The sequence below is a fragment of the Dama dama genome, chromosome 16 (genome assembly GCF_033118175.1).
Source record: "Dama dama isolate Ldn47 chromosome 16, ASM3311817v1, whole genome shotgun sequence".
In the NCBI taxonomy this organism is placed as follows: Eukaryota; Metazoa; Chordata; class Mammalia; order Artiodactyla; family Cervidae; genus Dama; species Dama dama.
Window position 1 is genome coordinate 29,717,319 of NC_083696.1, and position 16,989 is coordinate 29,734,307.

The 16,989-nt window shown below is 44.4% G+C and overlaps 1 protein-coding gene across 6 annotated transcripts in view; it reads right to left on the minus strand.

Annotated features, from left to right (window-relative positions):
• Nucleotides 1-16,989, minus strand: part of AOPEP (aminopeptidase O (putative)) — a 393,408-nt gene that overhangs the window by 104,205 nt on the left and 272,214 nt on the right. For all 6 annotated transcript variants that reach the window (XM_061163690.1, XM_061163696.1, XM_061163694.1 and 3 more), the window contains 2 exons: nt 10,118-10,161; nt 1,936-1,996 (listed from right to left, as the gene is read on the minus strand). In XM_061163690.1, the coding sequence (XP_061019673.1) occupies nt 1,936-1,996; nt 10,118-10,161 (105 nt within the window). The remainder of the gene's footprint in view (nt 1-1,935; nt 1,997-10,117; nt 10,162-16,989) is intronic.

Below are 16,989 nucleotides of genomic sequence, written 5' to 3' on the forward strand. Positions count from 1 at the left end.
GCTGAACACAGCTGCCTTCTTGTTCTGGGCCAGGAAATGCAGGATTTTGCTCTTTGAGCTCCCAACTTTTCCCAGCTTCCAGCCCCCCCTAAGAATGTCTGGGAGCCTTGCAACAGCCTGGCCTGAGAACTCCAGGCAGCAGGCTTCAGGGGATACCCACCCCTCACCCCCGAAGAAAACAACAAGAGCAGGGTGTGGCTATTTGGGATCAGACAAACCTTAACTTTGTTCCCCGGGATTTTTGCACTCAGCTAGTGACCTGATTTGGAAGCATCCGTCTTGGAAATCACAGGAACTCATTACACGTGACATACACAAGTTGAAAGCACTGCCTCCCAGGACCAGGTGCTCCCGAACGTCTCACTTTGTTCTGCGTGTTTAGGACACAGCATTTTATTCTTTTTTGCTCCCAGAAGGACTGGGCCAAACAAATAAGTTTTAACAGGTGACACGCATTCCTGAACCGAAGGCCGTGCGTCCTTCCTCGGGAATGAGCTCCTGGTGGCTGGTGGCCGAAGTTGCCCCGTGTGTGGCAGAACAGGACAAAGACGAGAGGAGAGGGATGAAAAGGTAATGGAGAACAGCCCCTCCTGTTCCTTAATTTCATGGTTCACAGACATTCATTGACATTCAGACACTCCCAAGGGGAAGCTCATATAACCAGTCATGAAACCAGAAACGAGCAGGCTAACAGGCCGCTTGCCTGCGCCCCGGGCAGACTCTCTCCCCCACCGTGGGGTCCACTCCCAGACACTCGGGCCCACCGAGACGGGTCTGCAGCTGCTCTGGGGGTTGGAAGAGTTCCAGGCCCACCGGGTCCTCTGACCAGCCGCTTCCAGGCAGGGCCCAGGCTCTAGCTCGGGGCGGCCCTCGAGGCTCTTGGAAGCACAAGACCCGGGGAGAGGGCAGCGGGGAGAAGGCAGCGGGGAGGAGGCTTCAGGCCAGGTGATTTCCACGCAGTGAGGGCTGCCAGGGAATGTCTCCCTCAGAATCACCATGGGCTGAAAGGGGGAGCAGAGAAATAAACCTGAAGGAGAGGTAGGTCCCGGGCCCCCAGACAGAGAAATGAGTCTGAACTGCTTCTTCAGATGAGAAGAGCAGCTGGAGGCAGAGATGCAGAAGCAGAGGAGAAAGCATGGGCCAATGAGGGGGGAAGCTATGGGCATGCCGGGTCAGAGGAGAGTGACAGGCAGGCCAGTTCACTCGTCTGGCCGCATCCACGGAGCAGAGCTCGGGACGCCGGTGGCGCTGGACTGCTGCCTGGTGAGGCTGCCCAAAGTGTGCATCACGCTGTGGAAGACCTCTGAACACTCAGCTGAACACTCACTGAACACTCAGCTCAGAGTCAACCAGAACGTCCACCTCTCGCACCACAGTCACTAGGGGCAGAGGCCTGAGGCACGCTCCACCACGGCCGGCCGAACAGCGTGGGAGACATCGTCTTCCTGACTCAGGGACACTGCAGCTCAGCGAGCTGGTTACTGTTATGTGTGTTTAGGCCCCCAGTCAGGTCTGACTCTTTGCGACCCCAGGGACTGGAGCCCACCCGGCTCCTCAGTCCATGGGGATTCTCCAGGCAAGAACATAGGAGTGGGTTGCCAGGCCCTCCTCCAGGGGTTCTTCCCAACCCAGGGATCAAACCCAGGTCTCTCACGTTGCCGGCAGATTCTTTACCATCTGAGCCACCAGGGAAGTCCATGAATATTGGGATGGGTAGCCTATCCCTCCTCCAGGGGATCTTCCAGACCCAGGAATTGAACTGGGGTCTCGTACATTGCAGGCAGATTCTTTACCAACTGAGCTATCAGGGAAACCCGCTTACTTGTATAAGGATATATATATATATATAAAGAAACCACTGCCATAATTGATACACTAACTGATAAGCCTTACTGTTCTCCACAGAGTCTGGTGAGGCAGTTATCTGAAGCTCACCTGTGGAATTCCAGAACTCTCCAGCCAGTCTCGGAAGATGTTTCCAATGGACAGCTCAGGCCTTTAAAAATAAAACAAAAAAGTAAAGGATTAAAAAGTTACGGAGTGGACTTCCCTGGTGGCACAGTGGGTAGAAATCCACCTGCCGAAGCGGGGGACACGGGTTCAATCCCTGGTCTGGGAAGATTCCACATGCTGCGGAGCAACTAAGCCGGTGCAGCGCAACTACTGAGGCTGTGTGCGGCAACAACTGAAGCCCGTGCTCCAAAACAAAGAGTAGTCCTCCTCATCGCAAGTATAGAGAAAGCCTGAGCCCAGCAATGAAGACCCAGCAAGCCAAAAATAAATAAATAAATACATACATTTTTAAAAGTTACAGTGCACTTATTAATAACACAGAATGGTTCTAACTCTCGGGGCACATCACAGCATTGTTCTTCCAGAGAAATCTGGAGAAAGTGCAGTGCTGTCTCAGATTAGAGTGAGGAGGGGGCACGGTCACATTCAGTAGAGTGTCTCTCTAGTCCACAGGAGTGCACATGATGAGATCTAAGGAATCAAAGGGGCCCCACAGTAGGTCCTTGATGCCGTGAGAGGAAGTCTTCGTTGGGCGTGCCTATGCAGGGAGGAGGGGGCATGTTCATGGGACATGTCAGGCGTGACTGCTTCCTGGAGAGAGGTGGAGTAACATGAAATCCGAACCTCACAGCACTGAGTGCGTCAAAATGAAATGCCAACTTCACGGTGACGATGGGTGACAGCAAGCAAAAATGATACAACTCATCATGGGAACCCTGGGAGGCGCAGAGCCGTGGAGCACACGTGGCTTCTGCTGCCTGTTTTCAAGCAGGTCTTCATTCTGCTTTATTCAGAATGTTATGATTGCTTGTTTGTTCCAAAGTCAGCTGAAATCTTTTGGTTTCATGCCTGCTGATTTAAATACTCCTTTAAATGTACCCAGTGGCCAATATGTTTAGGGTCCACAAGCTTTAGGTCATGTCTTCCTGTCTTACTGAAGTTTAAGCAATTCCTCCCTGGCTTCGAGATAATTCCCGCTCACGCCCAGTCTCTCCAGCCACAGAGGCCTTCCTGGAATCCTCTTTCAGGCCGCGTACGTTACACCCACACGGGCCCTGTCTTCTGTGGCGCAGTATCCTGTCGCAGTCTGAGACTGCAATTTGTTTTGTTACTTGACTTGTAAATGTCTCCTCACTAGATCAAAGCTCTCTGAGACCAGGGTCGGTGTCTGTTTTACTCACTTCTCTTAACCCTGCACTTAAAACCGTTGTGGTGTAAGTATCCCCATAGATACTTTTTATTTGAATGAATGAAAACAGATTTCATTGTTGACTCAATAAAAATTATTCCTTTTTAAGTTAATGATCACCTTGCCCACTAAGATATGCCCAAGTCATTAAGGCCTGTATCTTTTTAAATTTTATGTATTATATACTCCATTACATGTATGAAATATTCCCTCCTCCCTCCCTTTGGAATTGTAAAGAGGTTGGGGAAAGATACAGTGCCGTCTGCATCAGTTAAGATGCTGAAGGCCAAGCGCTCCCCTCACGCCTGTACTGTTCTGCTGCAGGCTGGACGCAGTGAGAAGGGAAGAGCGGGCCTTAGGTGGCTTAGGGAAGGCAGGGTTGACTGATCTTGTCCTTCCTTTTCTTCTTCACTGAGAAGCAAGTCACTAGTGTGTCTTGGTCTTCCCTTGTTGTTGTTCAGTTGCCAAACTGTGTCTGACTCTTTGTGATCCCATGAACTGCAGCATGCCAGGCTTCCCTGTCCTTCACTGTCTCCCACAGTTTGCTCAAACTCATGTCCACTGAGTCAGTGATGTCATCCAACCATCTCATCCTCTGTCACTCCCTTCTCCTCTTGACCTCAACCTTTCCCAGCATCAGGGTCTTTTCATCAGGTGGCAGTTGGAGCTTCAACTTTAGCATCAGTCCTTGCAATGAATAGTCAGGGTTGATTTCCTTTAGGATTGACTGGTTTGATCTCCTTGCAGTCTAAGGGACTTTCAAGAGTCTTCTCCAGCACCACAGTTTGAAAGCATCAATTCTTCTGCACTCAAGTTTCTTTATGGTCCAACTCTCACATCCGTACATGACTACTGGAAAAGCCATAGCCTTGACTAGATGGACCTTTGTTGGCAAAGTAATGTCTCTGCTTTTTAATACATTGTCTATGTTTGTCATAGCTATTCTTCTAGGGAGCAAGTGTCTTATAATTTCATAACTGTAGTCACCATCCTTATTGATTTTGGAGCCCAAGAAAATGAAATCTGACACTGTTTCCACATTTCCCATCCATTTGCCATGAAGTGATAGGACCTGGGGAGGTCTTCTCTACCCAGGGCAAAAGCAAAGGTGGTTGAAGGGGGCAACTGTTGCTTTCAGCAAAGAGAAAATACACAGAGGGGAGAAAAACTAGTTTGGATTCATTTTCAAGATGATGCTCATCTGTGGGATGACCAGACAGGGAAGAGGCCAGAAGTGAATAAGGGGTAGGTGACCACTCTCCCAGGCTGTTTGTCCAGTTCCCAGGTCAGTGAAATTACTGGCTGTGTCTTGTATGAAAGGCCAGGAGCCACATTCCTGGGCTCTTTCCCACTGTTTCTTTGTCGTCATCTCAGTGCCCATGGCCAAGTCTCCTCTGCAGGCTGTGAGAGCGTGGAAGTGTGTGCTCATGTGTGTGCATGCACACGTGCCCTCAGATGCCTGTGTGTGTGCGCACACGCACATGCACGCGTGTGCACACGTGAGCACACTTGGAGTGGGGGTGGGATGACCAGAAGAGAGGAGGCATCTCGCAGCACATTAAGGTCATTATGATATCTTGGATTTGATTTATTTGTTTGGCTGTAGAAAGAGGCTCTGGAAATGCCCTCACCTGGCATAACTGATACGCCAGGAGGAAAGTGGTGTCAAAGGGCCACTTAGAGAAGCACCCAAGAGGACTTGAGGTTGTTTTACTTTCTAGTGACATGTGCCAGGCTGGAAGGTAAGACAGATTTGGTAACTTCCATTGAGGATGGTGTTCAGAAGAAGGTTCGTTCTTGTTTGGAACGAATGCAAACAGTTCCCACCTGGTCTGGCACCAGGGGGCAGTTCATCTGGTGTGTAGAGCTCCTGCCTGGGGCTTGAGCAGCTCTGGAGGCCCTGCTGGCGCTCTCAACTGTTTGTCCCAGTTTAGAAGCAAGGGTCCACTTTTATCCCCATCTATCCTTCATCGGTGCTTCTCTCTAAGTAGCCCATTCATCTTCTTCCTTTCCAGCCAAGGAGGGACAAAAGGTCTGGTTACCCATCCTTCAGGAGATACCCAGGAAGGCGGCAACACTCAGAACTGAGCTGCACTGTGTTGTGGAGTCTAGGAAAATGAGCATTCTTAAACCTGCCACAACTTAAGATGAAGAATTTAGAAAGGATTTAGAAGACAGCAGTAGTGATGATCAAAGGGGTAAGCACATTAGATCCACAAGGGAGGTCAAGGGAACTGGGATTAAGTAACCTGAAGAAGAGAAGTCTGGGAGTGACTACAGAGCCATTTGCAAGTGGTTTTACAAAAGATGGTGAACAGCTGTTGTGCATCCCCATGGAGGAGTGAGTAAGAGGACAGGGACATAAATTTCCTTTGGAGACTTTTAGCTGAAAGACGCTTCTTTAGGGGTGGCACGGTCAGGGGATGGCATGGTGGAGGGCAGGGGCTGGGAGGTGAGTCCTGGAGTGTTACTGACTGAGGACCACATCTTCACCAACGAAGACTGAGGACAGGCTAAAGCTTATCTATGTGGCAAACAATCAATGGATGCCTATCAGGTACAGGGTTCGAACAGGGTTCTGTACAAGACTAATACTATTATCCCCATCTTAGAGATGAGCAAATAAAGGTCCAAGAGGCTGAGGGTCTTGCTCAGGGTCTCCTAGACAGTGCTCACAGAGCTGGGACTCAGCTTTCTGTTGTCTGGCTCACTTTTCTTCCTATGTGGAATTCACAATACATTGTTCATGATTTATGGTGCAGACAAGCCTGCAAGGGGAGAAGGCCTGTGCTGGCTTCTGCCAATGCTGACTTCTTGGTCCTATCTCTCCTGCTGAAGGTGACCTGGCTGCTGCCGTGGCTGCCCTGTTTGTCTGCCCCCAATTACAGTTCAGAAGAGATAGGGGGACCCTTGGGAGGGGCAGGAGTGTGAGGACAGGAGAGTTCATTGTTCAGCTCCATCCAGGAGCAAAAGACACTCTCCTGTGAATGAAGAGAACCTGTGTTTCCAGATCACTTACCTCTGGAAAGGTTCAAAACACCTTATAACCATTATCACTTCATTCCTCATAATATCCTCGTGAAGTGGGTGTCAATTGTCGTGTGGCTTTTTAACAGGTGGAGAAACTGCAGCATAAGAAAACTGTTCAAAGTCAGCCCCGCTGCTGCTGCTAAGTCGCTGCAGTCGTGTCCGACTCTGTGCGACCCCATAGATGGCAGCCCACCAGGCTCCTCCGTCGATGGGATTTTCCAGGCAAGAACACTGGAGTGGGTTGCCATCGCCTTCTCCAAAAGTCACCCAGGCTAAAGGAAAGGGCTAGAGAAAAGACCTAGGTTTCTAGACTCCCAGTCTCAGTGCAGACATCAAACTGCACGGATGCCCACTTACAGATTTCTTATGTGTAATAAGATGCTAAATTCTGAGAGGAAGATCAAAGCATTAACTCCATCCACTAAAAACAAATGTAAACATTATAGAAGTAGCAGAAGTAGCCTTACCTCCCAAGGAAATTATGGGAGACGGTCTGAAAATGCTGAATTTTCAGGAATGAAGGGGCTCTATGTTTTATTTTTTTAAATGTACATAATTTTTCCTGTTTTGATCATAATTACGGAGATGATAGTACAGGTGAAGTTCAGTTCTGGACTTGGATATGTAGCAGTGGTAAAGCTGAAAGCTGACATTTTCAAATCAAGACACTCAGAGTCAAGGCCAATGGTGAGTTTTTCCCCTCTGAGATCATGGAGCTTAAATAATCACAACAGACAAGCAGAAGCATTTCCACTTCTCTGGGACCTAGGACTTACAGGAAATTACTCTTCTGCATGTCTGCTCACTATGGAAATTGATTTTATACAGATAACTAAAAGTACACAGACCCACGCCTGCATGCCCTCTGTCTCTGTACTAGTGAGCGGTGCTTCTGCCTCATTCCTGAGGCCTCCCGGGTATCCGGAACAGCCGGCTGTCTCACCCTCTGGCCGGAGAGCTCCCATGCTGTACACCCGTGTCCTGAAAGGCAGCTCTGAATGGGTCTCCAGACCCTGTGAGCTCTGAATGTAGTCACATGTAACTAATGCCACAACGGGGGGAAAGGGCTGGCCATCCTGCATGATGCTGGTTAGAAAAATAAGTCGTGTTTAAGGTCAGGAAAGTGACCAGTAGCTCTTCTCTTCTTAATGTTATAGTACACAGAAAGAAGACCCAGGCGTGGGATGAAAAGAGCATTTATATACTGTGTGTACGACATTGCTCGGTCAGTTGACTTCTGGCGGTGGCATGACAAGGGTAGGGTGCTGACTATTAGCCATATCTGCTGCTTGTGCCTATCAACTCAGTGCTGATCAGGAGAAAGGCCTTTATCACCCTTGGCTCTGTCTTCAGCCCCTTGAGATTCTAAAGATCACCTCCTATCTGCGCGCCTACAGGAAAGCACAAGGCCCGTGCTTCGGGAACAGAGTGAAGGTGCAGAGAACACGGGCAGTGCAGTTCTCCATGGACTCAGGCTTTGGGGGCTCCCACGTTTAGGGTCTGAAGCGGAAAATGTTCTTGTTCTGAAATGCAACTTACATTCTGTATGGGTTTTTAAATGTCAGTAATTTATGTTTTTGAGTTCCTTCCTACCTGGGGATACAAACAGTGTATGCCTCAACGCTTTATGCATGGTTACTTCTTTTCTTGATCAGAGCAAGTCATCTGTGCTTGGGTAGATAATGAATATTGCTGAGGTAACATTTACAAACAAGTACTCCCTAGCTTCAAGGGGGAGGAAGAGTACTGAATTAAAACAAACACGTGAATGTGCGCACACAAACATAATAACTGATGAGCAAAGAAAGAGCCGGCAGCTGTTGATACTGTTGGACTATCAGGTGGGGAAGGCACGCTGGATAGGCACTCCTAGCTGCTTCTTCTCTTGGTCTCATCAGCTTTTGGACAGAAACCACTCACTGAAGATGTCTAAAACACGGTTTCTCATCTCCCCTCTTCCACCTTCAAACACTTAGCCTTCCCTCCCTTTGCCCCATACTGATTCCTGAGACCAAACACCTGCCGCCTGGATTGCCAGGACTTCTATACTCCGCATGTAACTGAGTGGCAGAGAGAGAGAAAGGTCAGATCATGCAAGGACTCGTCCTTTCAGCTCAACCAATCAACCAACTTAACTGTGGCACTCCTGGGGTATTCCCGAGATCTGTTCAAAGCCCGCTGCCACCATCCACCCATGGTCCCAGCTCTGGATCTTGACTGAGCTGCCGTTCCTGTCTCTGGTTGGTCTCCTGATAGCTAGTTCCCTCCATCCTGTCTATCTCCCACGCTGACCACTCCCCAGATACCTTTCTAACCTGCGGATGGCACTCCCCTACCTGAAGCCTTCAGCAGTACCTCTGGCCTGAAGGCTTGAGCACAGGACTGCTGAGCCCTACCTCCGTGCTGAAGTTTACCAGAGAACTTCCTACCCTGAGTCATGACCTGTTTCATGTACATCTTTAGCAGCTGACTAGGAGCTCCCTGAGGGCTAAGCATAGACTTAATTTTTTATTTCCTAGTGTCCAGCCTAAAATCTGGTGAAGGAGGTACTCAATAGAGAATGTTAAAATTAATCGAAGCAAGAGAATGAAAGGCAGTATGACGTAGGCTGGCCCTAGGGCTTTAACTGGCTGGTCTAACCTAAAACATTTTGTCTTGTTCAGCACAGCTCACGTGCCTAACAGATGTGTCTGAAGATCAGCTTGCGATGGAGTCAAAGATTAGAGGCTCCGCGGGTAGGTGTGGGGCCTTCGGAGAGCTGGATAAAATTGGTACAACGTGCTGCACAGGTAAAAGAATGAACAGTCTGCTTTAAAAGCTGGATTAGATTCTGAGATTAGTGAGCAGGAAAGACAATGTCTGAGTTTCAAAATATATTCTAGTATACTTGCTGAAATACATTAATTGTAGCAATGAAGTCTCAACTCTTAAGGAAAATTTTTTTAAAAAGCTTAAGCCTGCTAATCAAAACGTGATGCTAACTGGGTGAGGCATCTTCTCGAAGGGCGAAGGTTGGTGGTCAGCGGGCACCTTTCAATGGAGATGCTGCTCTTAACATCCACAGTCACAACAAAAGTTACTTTGTGGGATCATAAAAAATATTCACAATGATAAAATCTAGGTGCCCCCAGAGTTAGAGGGCTTGGGCCATCCAAATGAACTCTATAACCTTATTAGGAAGGGGATGTGAAGAAAGAAGACCTCCAAAATGAAAAATGCACCTTGTTGCCTCCATGAAAATTGCTATATTTGTGCCCTGAGAAATTCTCCTGAAAGAATGTACAGTCATTACTCAGAAACAGACCTGGGTAAGAGCCTAAGGAGGTAATAAACCATGTCTATTAACTTTCTTTTTCTTTTTTCTAAATTAGTTCCTAAGGAAATTGCTCCGTTCTATTAGAAGACCTGAAAGGTTATTTCAGGGCAAGTATAAAAGAAAAGAGAAATTCTTACAGGTAACCTGTTGTTCTTGACCTTAGCAATAATGGACATATCTGATGTGATTTTTACATGAAGCAAACCTTACATGTTCATTTTAAAAATAAAAGGATGAAAATAAATAAATAAAAGGATGGCAAATCTGAAACATTTCAGACATTCCAAAACAAGTCACCCTAACTTTTAGAACTTGTCTCTCCTCCATTCTTTTTCATGGCAGCTGAGGCCATAGAGTGTCTCCAGCTGTTTGTGCTGGCTCCTAGAATTCACACTCCCGATATTTCTAGGTCCAATTGATCATCCCAGGACTCCTGCTGGCTGGACTAGGTCCCTCCTCTATTGACAGAGGAAGATTAAACTTCTAGGCTGCAATTTGCCAAACAATGGCAGAGTCATTTTTAACATTCAAAATAAAACTGGGCCCTTAATTCCTAAATTGGTCCTCACCTTTTTTCTTCTGGGATGTTCTCCAACAGCATTTGAAGGAAATCCTGGAAGAAGAAAAAAGCAAATCATTAAAGATGTCCATCAATAAATAACCCTGCCTGGAGTCATGCCAGAGACTGAGTGTTCCCAGCTGCTGACAACTCACCTGCTAGGGAAGGTAGGCTGACACTGAAATATTAGGCTATATATTCAATTTATTAATTTACTAGGGCTTCAGTCCAATCAGTTATAGAGATTTATTTTTGTAAAAACCACAAACAAATTGAAAAAAGTAATGTTTGCTATTCTGACCTAACCCAACAGTTTATTTCATTCCATGTTTAACTATTTTCAAAAGGCTAGCCGGAGCACATGGCACTGTCCCTCTGACTTAACCATGTCCTCCTCTTCACCAGCTTTCCCTAGAGATCCTGCTTGTTTGTGCTCAGTTTCTCCGCCATCTCCGACTCTTTTGCACACCCATGGACTGTAGCCCACCAGGCTCCTCTGTCCATGGGATTCTCCAGGCAAGAGTACTGGAGTGGGTTGCCATTTCCTCCTCGGGGGGATCTTCCCAACCCAGGGACTGAACCCATGCCTCCTGTGTCTCCTGCACCGGTAGGCAGGTTCTTTACCACTGAGCCACCAGAGATCCCGTTACATACTGAATAATCACAACTCTGAGAGGCTAGTAACTAACGGCTTTTTTGCATTGCTATATGGATAATAAAGACAAAAATCAAGACAATTAATACCCCAGTGGAGGAACAAAGATGTCACAATCCCAAAAATAGCTCACGGGCTCCTGCCTCCATCTGCAGCCTCTTCTGGTGCCACGGCGCAAATCCTCAATTGTTTGATTTAAGATGTTTCAAGAATAGATTTTTTTTTTTCTTTAATCTAAGGGCATGACTTACACACATACCCATTTTATCCTCTACTATGGAAAATGGAAAATTTCAGACACATTAAAAAGTAGCAAAGTGTAATTAACCTTCACATACCCAGTGTCCCATAGCCAATCTATGCCATCCACTCACTTGCCTCCTGCATTATTTAGAAGTAAATCCCAAATGTTAACATAATTTCACTAATCAATGTTTCAGTAAATACCTCCAAAAGCTAAGGATTATTTTAAAACATACCCATAATATCAGAAGACCTAAATAATATTCACATGAATATTCAAAATCACATTTATATTTGATCTGCATCTTGTGGTATTGTGACCAATCTTTTCAGTCCATCTTATTCTGGAATCTTGATTTGGTCTAAACTAGGTCTGTGAGATAAAACATAGGATACCCAGGTAAATTGAGGGCATACTTACATGAAAAAGTTCTTTGTTCTTAATCTGAAATTTTAATTTACATGGGGGTTGTACATTTTTATCTGCTAAGTGGGTAAGCCTAGTGTCAACCCTACCTCACCTGAAGGTTTGATAAGATACATTTTGGGTAAATATAGAACATGAAACAAACAAGAACAATATTTAACTTTCTAGGACTTAATATTGAGTGATAAGTAAGACCTGAACTTAAAGGTTTTCTTTTAATAAATTGGAAATCACCTTTTAAACGGGTCCTTAAAGAGGGCACATGTGTAAGTCCAGATGACAAAATATGACACTGCCATTAATAAATGAGCATCCCTTCAGATGGACGCCCCTACCACAACCTAGCCTGCAGACCCAGGGTCAGCACAGGGCTCTGATGAGATCCATGTAACTCAGAGTGTGAGATGCAAGCGGCAGTGCACACCATTGTATTACAAACAGATGGAATGACACGGGACTAGAAATCTGCAAACAATTTGTATGACAAGGTGTTCTTTTTCTATCATGGCATTAAGCATAGCCATCACTACACTGGTGGAGTCAGCTGTCCCTTCCTATGTGTTTATGGGTGGTTAGGTCCATTTCTTCCAGAGACAGAATTTCCCTATTCAGAGCACTGGTGAAAGATTTCTTTCTTGCAACCTCTGTCCTCCTTCTAAGACTCTACTTGCCTATTGCTGCTTCACCCAAAATACATAACACAGATACAACAAACCTAATATTAACATGTAGCAGTCTAAGTACCCTAATGTTCATAGTAGCACTATTTACAGTAACCAAGATATGGAAGCAACCTAAGTTAGCATCAACAGATGAATGGATGAAGAAGATATGATAGATACACAGACACACACACACACACACACATATGCACACAATAGAATATTACTCAGCCAGAAAAAAAGAATGAAAGAATGCCATTTTCAGCAACATTGAATGAACCTAGAGATTGTCATACTAAGTGAAGTAAGTCAGACAAAGACAAATATCATATGATATCACTTAAATATGGAATCTTAAAAAATGATACAAATGGACTTATTTACAAAACTGAAAGAGACTCACAGACATAGAAAACAAATTTATGGTTACCAAAGGGGAAGCGGGGAGGAATAAATTAGGAGTTTAGGATTAGCAGATACACACTATTATACTATACAACACTACATATAAAATAAACAACAAGGTCTTACTATACAGTGCAGGAAACTATATTCAATATCTTGTAGTAAATGATAATGGAAGGCAGTCTGAAAAAGAATGTATGAAACACTCTGTGGTACACCAGAAACTTACACAATGTTGTACACAAACTATACTTTGGTGAAAAAAAATTTACCAGTAAAAATGGAAGGGGACAATCCAAAATAGAATACAGTATAGTGTATACTGCAGTGGGTATATTGAGAAAAAAAAAAATCAAAGGAAACAAAAGCAATATTTAGAAAGCAAAGAAGTATTTTTGATTGAGGTTCTTAAAGTCATGATTTTATTATATTAATAACTATTTTGTAAAAAAGTTGAATCAGAAATTAATTTTTCATAATCTGATATATTATTAGATTACTTTGCAGATATTTCATTGGCTTAATGACAGAATTCTTGCTTCTTTAAAATGCAAGTACTGTAATTATAATTTCTTACTAATTTTACTGCATTATCTCCTTATAGTCCATATCAACTTATCCCATATTTGTCCAGTAATTTATGCTCAATTAAGTCGGGGGGAAATTACATTAACTCAATGGCAAGGGGGAGAATTTAATTGCATGAGAAGCAGGAAATCCAGAGTTAACCTTAATTCTGCCCTTTTGCATTTTCCAATTACAATTAGATCTTTCTTTACGAAATTACAGAACACAATGTTTCAGATTTTCTGTGAATACAATAAAAGTGTAGGAGGTCCCCAAGAAGCCTTGCTTTATTTTTTTAAAAAGGTAACTGTCCCACTTCTTAGCAGGTGGTCATCTGCCTCTTCCTGCTCAGAGCTGAGAACTGCAGGCCACATAGCTAGCTGAAGGCTGCCAATCAGTCCTGAGGAGGACAGGTCTAAGGGATCACAGTTCAGTTCAGTCACTCAGTCATGTCTAACTCTTTGCGACCCCATGGACTGCAGCATGCCAGGCTTCCCTGTCCATCACCAACTCCCTGAGTCCACCCAAACCCGTGTCCATTGAGTCAGTGAAGCCATCCAACCATCTCATCCTCTGTCATCCCCTTCTCCTCCTGCCCTCAATCTTTCCCAGTATCAGGGTCTTTTCCAATGAGTCAGCTCTTTGCATCAGGTGGCCAAAATATTGGAGTTTCAGCTTTAACATCAGCCTTCTAACGAATATTCAGGACTGATTTCCTTTAGGATGGCTGGTTGGATCTCCTTGCAGTCTAAGGGACTCTCAAGAGTCTTCTCGAAAACCACAGTTCAAAAGCATCAATTCTTCGGTGCTCAGCTTTCTTTACAGTCCAACTCTCACATCCATACATGACCACTGGAAAAACCATATCCTTGACTGGATGGACCTTTGTTGGCAAAGTAATGTCTGGGTCACACTGGATCACAAAAACTCAATACCTCAAGCATCCCTAAGACACGAAGCCTGTATCTCCACAGATGATGGGAATGTTTGTCTGCAGTGCTAGACATTCTCCCATCCTGTGCTCCATCCAACCCAAGAAGACACTTGGTCTCACCAGGGTAATCTCTGTACCACCAGTGGAATCAACTCAACTGGTCCTTCTTATTCCGTTCATACACATAATCTCACGGACATGAGTTTGAGTAAGCTCCGGGAGTTGGTGATGGACAGAGAAGCCTGGCGTGCTGCAGTTCATGTGGTTGCAGAGTCGGACCTGACTGAGCAACTGAACTGACACATGATCTTAACTACAAAATGCTCGTTTTCCTGGCTCCATTCAGAAATTGGCATACACACCTGGAGTGGACTCATCATAGAAGCCTTTCCCCATTTTCCACAACAGAATGTTTAAAAAAAAAAAGATGTCTCTTTTGAGTATTCCTTCCCTTACCACTTCTTTTCAATTCTTTCATCTGTCTTCACTCTTTACCTCAGCATGTTGGCATTTTTATAAAAAGCAACTTACAAATATCAATTGGACAAGGAGAGTTTTCCTTCAACACTGATTCTAGGATCATGAACAGGACTTAAGGCACTGACTTGATCTAGGCTCACTGACAAAGTCAGTTAGCAACAAATACTAGGGCCCTAGTTTCTTACCACTAGAGTATGCCTGAAAATATTAAAGCCAAAGACACAAAAATATCAACATTCCTGCCATTTGCACAGTGAGTTGGGGTGAAATTTTATCTAGATCCTTGACAACTGTTGCAAGCCAATACTCTAGTCAAAAAATGTATTCCTTGGGAAGTTTGTTTTTTAAATTTCTTATTCTCCTAATAATCTATATACTAATCAGGTAGCTAGATAGCTTATTTTGATTATCACCTAAAAACAGTAAATTAAGCATTAAAAAATTTTTTTAAATGACACCAATTTTGGCACATGGTTAATTTGGTAATTATTTTATAGTACTAGTGAAAGTTTTCAACAAAAAGCAGATGCATGTAGCTTCTCCTGGACAAACGGACTCTGGCTTGATATTTACACAGAAGTAGGAATTTCTGTCAGAGGTTTTATGAATAATTACTATGGTCATAGGGAGGGGACAGTAGGAGGGACAATACAAATAATCAAAATATTGAAATAAGGACAGTGCTGGCAGAATAAATGCTGAAAAGAAATGAAACGGTCAGGAATCAGTCATTGCTCAAGAGAGCAATTTTAGTTGAGAGGTGGAAAGATGATAATTCTGAAATACTGGGTAGATTAGGCATTCAGAAATGAAAGGATTCAAAAGTCAATTGGAAAAAGAAGAATTTGAAGATCTTCTTTGTATAGAAACTGAATCATGGCCTTCCTCATCAAAAACTAACTAGCAGTATAAACAAAACACAATCCATTTTCAAAAAGTTAGCAAAGATGTCACTAGCAGCAACCAAACAAGGAAAGAATACAGCCTGTGGCATAAACTTCAAAGAAAAAACTAAAGAAAGAAACATAACATTCCAAGACAGCTTCCAATCCTCCCTCTGCACCGCCCCCTCCATCATGCTTAACTATAGTCGTACTGGTAAAGTGCCCAAACCCCACAAGTTCTCACAAATACCCACACGCTTGGGAAAAAAAAAAGGAATATCTTTATTTTTCCTCTCTTTTTGTCTGGGGAGGGACTGAAAATGTTTGCTCAATTGAGATGAGCAAAACCTGAGAAATAAACAACTGAGGATGATACTCTTATGAACTGTATAGGTTCTAGGGCTCCAAGCTGAATTGGAAGAACGATATTAATTGGGAGAGTACCTGCAATGAAAAAAAGCAGCACCCGAATTAGGTGATGAGAATCTTGGCTGGGGAAACTTTAACAAAATTTCAAGAGTTGGTGGAGCCAAATTCTTACAACAAATGCTATACACAGCTCCAGTGGAGCTCTTCTCCTCCACCTCTCCATGCATAATATCCAAGCTTCAAACTAGAGCTCAGAGGGGAAGAAAAACATGTCTAGACAAATTGCAAAAGAAATCGAAGATAATGTTCCAATACATATGAGAATAAATACAGGGTCAGGACAGTGCAATTCATGCTGAGAATGAGCAAGAAAAAAGTATGGCAACTATGCAAACCAATACAGCAAAAACCCACATAAAGAGAGAGCTAGAAATAAGAAGCATAATGTAAAAGACAAAAAATCCAGTCGTGAAGAAAACGTAATCCAAGGCACAGAAGAAAATTCTCCACAAATGCTTTACACTAAAATATAAATTAAAAGAAAATAATAATAATGTGGCGCGGCACCAGAGTGGCCAAGAGGAGCTACCCCACATTCAAGGTCAGGAGCGGCAGCCGCGTTTTGGTGGACCAGCCATGAGGAGATACCCCAGGTCCAAGGTCAGAAAAACCCCAGTAAGACAGCAGGTGCTGAGAGAGGGCATCAAAGGACAGACAGACAGAAACCACAATCACAGAAAACTAACCAATCTAATCATATGGACCACAGCCTTGTCTAACTCAGCGAAACTGTAAGCCAGGCCGTGTAGGGCCACCCAAGACAGATGGGTCATGGTGGAGAGGTCTGACAAAATGTGGTCCACTGGAGAAGGGAATGGCAAACCACTTCAGTATTCTTGCCTTGAGAACCCCATGAACAGTATGAAAAGGCAAAAAGATAGGACGCTGAAAGATGAACTCCCCAGGTCAGTAGGTGCCTAATATGCTACTGGAGATCAGTGGAGAAATAACTACAGAAAGAATGAAGAGACGGAGCCAAAGCAAAGACAACACCCAGTTGTGGATGTGACTGGTGATGGAAGCAAGGTCCAATGCTACAATGAGCAATATTGCATAGGAACCTGGAATGTTAGGTGAAAGACCCTGATGCTGGGAAAGATTGAAGGCAGGAGGAGAAGAGGATGACAGAGGATGAGATGGTTGGATGGCATCACTGATTCAATGGACATGAGTTTGGGTAAACTCTGGGAGTTGGT